This window comes from Ceratina calcarata, unplaced genomic scaffold (genome assembly GCF_001652005.2).
Source record: "Ceratina calcarata isolate Rehan_Ccalc_2016 unplaced genomic scaffold, ASM165200v1 scaffold21.2, whole genome shotgun sequence".
NCBI classification, from domain to species: domain Eukaryota; kingdom Metazoa; phylum Arthropoda; class Insecta; order Hymenoptera; family Apidae; genus Ceratina; species Ceratina calcarata.
In genome coordinates, this window is record NW_017142677.1 from 194,212 (window position 1) to 201,479 (window position 7,268).

Below are 7,268 nucleotides of genomic sequence, written 5' to 3' on the forward strand. Positions count from 1 at the left end.
TTTGGAATTATGTTACCTCTATTATGCACCTATCGATAATGTGGTCTCTGGTTGTTTTTGTATTTTTACTAACAAGGAACACGCACCAGTACCAGACTTGCAAGGCTGGCCCAACATTAGCCGACTAGATGGAGATACTAAATTGTCTCGCCTTCCTGTAGATTAGAAACATGTTTGAAATACAATCAAAAAAATTATAGCATGAAATTTGTGTGGAAAATTGATCGAGTTTAAAAGATGCAACTAAGAGATTGTTGTAGAACAACGACTTCTCTCCTAAATTAAAACTTAAAGTATTATCCAGAGATTTTTAATTTGATACACCTCTACGATAATGCTTAAAAATAAGCGCATATTTGAAATTTAAATTTCGACAGTTCGAGCATGGATAATTTTTTGTTTATATGTAAAATGAACTTTCTCGCTCTCTTAATTTCATTATTCTGAAAATCATGAATATTTATAAAAACAGCTATTTTTGGGGAGCAATTCTGCTCTCGAATTTGCTTTTGGCATGAAAATCTCTATAAGAATCGTATAATAGATATTGCAAATAATAATTTTTTGTTGTATAATTTGTTGCCATCTTCCAAATCTTGTCAATTTTTCAACATTTTTATGATGCCATAATTGAGTAATGTATAATCCTTAAACAAATGAATAGACTGTGGATTTTATCCTTTTAGAAGAAAATATCATCTGCGATATACAAAGTGCATTCATTATCTAAGAACGCACTGAATATCAGAATCGAAATCCATACAATTGTTCTCTAAGGATACAAGAAATTCCTATCTCGATTGCGTTTTTTAATTTATCATTTTGGATAAAACCCGCAATCTACAAATAAGTAATTCTATTAATTTCGTTATTTTTTCTGTACCGTGCAAAGTTGCGTTTCTCAAGAAATTCAGAGAACTTTCGAAGCTCATTTGTTGTAAAGGAGATGCAGAATCTTCCATTCCTTTCCGACTAAGAGGTTGAAACCTGCCGTCGAATGTCATGTAATCCGCGATTAAAGACAGATGTCGAGAATCGACCGTGATACCATACATCTTGAACACATCTTTTACTTCTTTTATGATAACTCTGTTAGCAGCTTCGATGCCGTACGTTTGAGAAATGGCATAAATATCGTTGGAATACAATCTGTTTAAATCCAGAGATCTATCGTATTTAAATATTTCCTATTATAACGAAATAAAAATGTGAATTAGTAATAAAATATAATATAACTATAAACTACTTCCTATCGATGTTCACTTACTATTATGTTAATACCATCGGTCCTAAGAATAGTTTCTCCATCTTTATTTTGGAATGTAAAAGCGCGTTTTATGCAAGGCACTTCCCATAAGACGACTCTATTAGCGACGTTCCTTATGATTGTTGGCAAATCCATTTTTATCATTTCAAGAGGTAACTGAAACATTCGATTTATAACAAACATCCTTCACGAATCCTCTTTTCATACTTACCCAAAACTTTAATTTACACCACGTAAATTTCGCCTCGTCGTAGTCGTATTCCAACGCATAAACATATAAATTCGTAACATTTTTCTTCCTCTGTTCATTGACCGTTTCATTTACAGATTTTACTGTCTTTCTGTTCTCTACATTGTCATCTTCGTCATCTAGCCTTTCTTCGTTAGCATTCGATCTCTGGTCTGCATTTTCCATCGCAACATCGTCATCCTTGTCAATTACATCTTCCAGCTCCTCTTCTTCCGGATCTTCGTACTCCTGATTTTCTTTGTGACGCGAGATCGACCGCGCTACAGTTGCATCCGCATCTTCCGCCGCTTCTTCTTCATCCGACGACTCGTGCATTTCTCCTAAGTTCGCCCGTGGCTTCGGAGCAGATTCGATGGCTTCGCCAGGTTCAATTTGATCCAGCAGAGCGTCGTCTTCGTACAACGACTTTTTCTCTTCTTCGACGTGTAACAAAGCGCCGGTTACCTTGGCTACCTTTTTTATCTCTCTGAATAGTTCCTTAAAAAATATTTCTTCCGTTTTCTTCAATACGTCACGCGGCTGCACGCAAAATTCTCCTTTGTAGGATTTGTGCGGAAGAAAATTAACAGTCATGGTATATACCAAACTCCTATGTGGCGATTCTTCCAATTTCCTGTTTACAGTGACATTATCTAAAACGTCTGACAGAACGCATTTGGCCAATTTTAGTCTCAATTTATTCGACCGTTTCGTCACATTATCCAAATCCTTCCGCAACGGTATTTCCATGCTAGGTGTTTTAATATTTTTCGATGCCATCATCAGTACTTCGCGCAGTCTAGGTATACCCAATGTAACGTTCATCTCTCCACGACCAGCGAAATGGAATGTATTTAAGGTCAGCTGAGAACACGGCTCTCCTATCGATTGTGCTGCTAATAAACCCACCGGTTCCCCTGGCGGGCAAACGGTTTTCATTACCTTCGTCGACAGAAGGTCTTTCAAATCTTTCTTCTTTATAAAAGGGTTCGTAGATTTGTTGGTTACATAGTCGTCTATCAGATTCTCTAAACGCTCGGAAAGAACGCCGAAGTTTATGTCTTGCCTGTATCTCGACATCACCGGGTCCGGACATTTCGCACACTCGGCGTAAATCCATTTTTTATTTTCTTCAGTGTCCCGTAACCATTTTCTCATGTACGATAGAGAAGCTTTACTTCTGCCACTGTTTTCATCGATTTCTTTAAACTTCGAAGCCTTAATGTTCATATCCTGCATCGAAAATCTCGTGAACGGGCTGATTCTTCTTTTTCGTAACGCGCTACCGTGTTTACTTTCCCATTTCTTAATCCTCTTCGCAAATTTCGAAATTTGTTCGGACTCCAAATCAGTTTTCAAGTGCTTTAACATCCCTTCGTCGACGATAGCATTTTTATTGTCCACCAAAAAGCCTAGCTGTTCTTTCTTCAAAAATCGCGAACCCGGTATATCGAGACCGTCTTCCCCGTAATAAATTTGTATCAAACTGCCGTCCGAGTCTCGTACCGTTGAATCATAATTCACCACCAATCCTTCGAGATGTTTGATGAGGCATCGTTGTAAATATCCTGACCTACTGGTTTTCACAGCGGTATCAATGAGACCTTCGCGACCAGCCATGCAATGGAAGAAAAACTCTTGAGGCTTGATTCCTGTCATGAATCTGCCGTCGATGAAACCGCCGGCTCTCGGGGATGGATCGTATGCAGGAAAACTCGGAAGGCTCTTCCCACTGATCATTAAAGGCGGCCTTTTCCCTTCTAACTCGATCTGTCCAAGCAAACAAGAAATCTGCATAGTGTTCACCGTGGATCCCTTCGCGCCAGATTGCACCATCAATTGCAAATTGTTCTCTGGAAACTTTTTCAAAAGACCAGCCGGTAAACACGTTTTATTAATATCATTCGTGTAAACATCTAGCGCACTTTTATATTTTCGATCGACCTGCGCCCGGAACTTCGGATTCTTCCAATAAGACTCCTCCATCTGAGATGTGACTACGTCCATCGGAGTATCCTCGGGTAATTCTAATACCGACCTGTGAACATCCTCCCCGATCTTCCTACAATTAGAAATAATTTCTCTTCGCTTCTTGTCCGCCTTCCTTAATAATAAAATATCTTCAATACCAAGCGTGAACCCATTCCTCTGCAATCCGGCTTGGAACAATTTACCGAAAGCGCTTAGCAATTGTGAGGTGCAGGTCGCGCCGTACAATTCAAACACGCAATGCACAAGGCCGAACGGCGTCGCGCCATAATGCATTTTATCAAGCACGCCGCATAACAGTTCCCCGTTTCGTATTATAACTTCAGCTTCCGACATCGTTTTAGGATCTGAAAATTCGGTACCGCCACCCTTCCATCGTCGCGGTTTCTCAACCTGCCATTCCCTTACATTGATCTTCGCACTCGCCGTCAGATTGATCCGAGCTCGTTGCAATGGAATAATATTAATAATAACAGTCGAGATGATTTGTTTGCCGGACCATAAAGGCTTCGGTTTCAGGATGCTGGGTGGAAGAAGAATTATATTGTCCTGCATCGTAGATAAAGCGGCGTAAACTAATTGCATGTAATCCTCTCGCGAAAAGAATGCTCCTCTTACTGTCATGCGGACACCGGAAACCATGTGATCTTGAATCAAACCGCTCAGCGGGGTACCATCTTTCGGCACGAGATATTGATTGCATACGTTGGCTATGAAGTATCCTTCGCTTCTGGCAAGCTCATTTTGCGGGAAATGCGCGTTCATTTCGTCGCCGTCGAAGTCCGCGTTGTAAGCCTTGCAGTTAGCGTAATGTAAACGCAATGTCTTCTCCCCTTTTAAAATCCGTGCCTTGTGAGCCATGATACTCGGTTTATGTAACGTCGGCTGACGATTTAGCAATAGGATGTCACCGGTTTGTAAATGTCTATGTACAATTTTGATGCCATTGAAAAATTTGTTCGCTTTGTCGCTTGTAGTTAGCAGACGTTTTGCGATCGCTTCTCTGTGAACAGGGTCTTTAGTCGAGATCCGTTGTATACTGCCGTCCTCGTGTTCGATCATTACCGCCCCGGGATGAACGTCGGGGCCGTTCAAAACTAATTGACGTAGTTGAACGACGTTCCAAGGTGTAACCGGCGTCGGATACGTTAATTTCAGAGCGAACGCTTCAGGAATACCAATCTCGTCTATGTTCAAGTTAGGATCCGGCGTGATGACCGAACGAGCAGCGAAATTCACTCTTTTGCCCATCATATGCATCCTGATAACTCCTTCTTTCTTCTCTATCACCTGTTTCAATCCCTGACAGTTCATAGACTCCGCCGTTTTATTCATGTCACGGTCCATTATGTGATCAACGTTCACCTGTAAACTTTGCCACGCGTTGTGCAACTTCTCAATCGGTGTATTCCCCTTTATTTGTTCGAAAACGAGCTTACCCTCCTCCGGTAATTGTTCCGTGTCGCCGTCCTGAATCGTTTGTATAATATTTCGAAGAACGAGACAATCTTGGATAATACTCTTATAAACCTGAGTCTGCGGATGTTCTATCATTTGGCCATTTACAAAATTCACTGGCCTGACTATAGGTGGCAAAACTGGTACGACTTCCAAGAAGAATATATCGGTCGGATGTTCGATGTCCACCAACGCGAAACAGGACACGATTACTTTAAGGAATTCCTTCTCGTTTTCCCAAAGGTTTCGGAGATATTCTTTCGATTGATCAGGCATTATCAACACAGTTTCTAATTTATGTATTACTCCACGCGACTTTGTCTTCTCGTTAGGTGCGTCAGATACTTTAGTAGTCATAATTTTGTTCTTCAACGTCGTGATTTTCGGTATTGGATTGTGACAATTTACGCAAACTTTCGGCGCCGTGTGTTGTTTAAGAACGCTCTCGACATACGCGTGCCATTGTGTATTGATATTTTTCGTGTTCAATTGAACGTCGTTGTATTCCACGATAGACTGATTGAGGCTCGGTCTGTTGAACAGATTCGTGCTATAATTCTCGATAACATTTTGAACAGCTTGTATGTCAACCTCGTAAGGATTGCTCGAGTCAGAAACGACGATCATTACTTCTTGCTGTAAGCCTTCGAGATCGCTGAAGTATCCTTTTTGAAGCAGTCGCAGGTTTGCGGATAGCAACAATTTTATATAAGGTGGAATTTGTAAAACGAAACAATTTAAACACGACAATTTCATTAACATGCATAGTTCTTTATGAAACAGTGGATTTACAACCGGCATTGGTAGTTCTATGTGTCCAAAGTGACCTGGACACTTAAACACGTTGCATCCACATGTTCCACAGGGATCGGAACTTTCTATCAGAGGACCTAATTTTAAAAAGAATCTGTGTTAATAAATTACTGGGATTTCTATAGTTATCTAAGTTGTTTACCTAATACTGGGTCGTACAATCCGCCTTTTAATGGATGTCCCAAAACATTAAAGGATAATGGTGTTCTGATTTTAGTCACGCTCAAGTTCCTCACGTCGTTCGCAGTAAACATTGAAAACATTAAGCATTTTGGATCTAAATGCTTCGGGGTTAAACGAGGCACATGATATTTCTGTTGTACCATTTTTATAAATGTTCTGTTGCGTCTTTAAGATTCTGAAATGACAAGTGGATTATTTTTGGTTATGTCGTAGTGTATTAAACGTACGTACCTTTGACGATATTTTATCTTTAAGACGAACGAGTCCACACTACGTTTGTAAGATATAACTATTTTATTAATTACGTATGATTTAGTAACTATAAACTAAAGGATAAACATTTTCATTATAAATTATAGGTTAGACAGTCACATGGCCGTCAGAGTCTGACAAATTGATAACAATGGATAATGCCATGCGCGGCAGTTGGCGGCAGCGCTGGGATAATTTTTACCTCGGCCGGAAAGTGGGGACGACGCGAACATGGTGGGGACCAATAGTTGGTGGGGGTATGCAGTGAGTTTCACGGTAGCGCATGAGGGGAATAGTAGTGGGGATCGAAATACGGGCGAAAAACAGGGGAAGCGAGCCTCGAGGGAAAGATTATCCCAGCGCTGGTTGGCGGCAGTAATGAGATACAGGCCGGGTTTTCTCGCGCATGCGCGGCTTTCTCAATAACGTATGTTAACGCGCACATATTGGAACCGAAAGGATTCTCGGACTCCTGGAAGTAATATTAACAGGAAAAGACCGAGACGAAGACTGTTGCTGGTAATATTGACGGGAGAAGACCGAGACGGAGACTGTTGTCGGTAAAATTGATGTTCAATTTGTAATCGTTTTCGCAAAATTATGCAGGGCGATCGCGGTACCCCATTCTATCGAAAATTGTACATTACTGATGCTGAAAAAGCCGCGCATGTGCGAGAAAACCCGGTCCGTAGAAGGTTTGAGCCCACAAGTGGTGCCCTCAGTGCGGTCCCGCCTGATTTTGAACATGCTTATTCCAGCTTATTCGTCTGATTCGCCTGGAACATGGATGCTGAATATGTGACTTGTCATTGCCATCATGATATTTCATGAGATAATCGTAATGAAGTAATGACTTTTCAAAACAATAATTGTAAGGTGTATAACATGACGTGTTACATTATATTTTTAGGAACATATAAATAAATGAAAGACCACATAGAGAAGAAGAAATCGAATGATGATCGCTAGGTTACTTACCAAAGGGCTTACTTTGAAAAGATTATGTGCTGATCAGTTTCCAAAAGAAATGCAGAATGAAAATGTCTTGAATATAACATAAAGATAGATCGTTAATAG

The 7,268-nt window shown here is 40.5% G+C and overlaps 1 protein-coding gene across 1 annotated transcript in view; it reads right to left on the minus strand.

Moving 5' to 3' along the window:
- The window catches only part of RpI1 (RNA polymerase I subunit RpI1), a 7,273-nt gene extending 816 nt beyond the window's left edge, over window positions 1–6,457 (minus strand). The window contains exons 1-6 of the mRNA XM_018019891.2: window positions 6,171–6,457; window positions 5,899–6,114; window positions 1,479–5,833; window positions 1,268–1,423; window positions 884–1,187; window positions 12–155 (exon numbers count right to left, since the gene is read on the minus strand). Coding sequence (XP_017875380.1) covers window positions 22–155; window positions 884–1,187; window positions 1,268–1,423; window positions 1,479–5,833; window positions 5,899–6,082 — 5,133 coding nt within the window. The 5' untranslated portion in view covers window positions 6,083–6,114; window positions 6,171–6,457 and the 3' untranslated portion in view covers window positions 12–21. The remainder of the gene's footprint in view (window positions 1–11; window positions 156–883; window positions 1,188–1,267; window positions 1,424–1,478; window positions 5,834–5,898; window positions 6,115–6,170) is intronic.
- Between the last annotated feature and the right edge of the window lie 811 nt (window positions 6,458–7,268).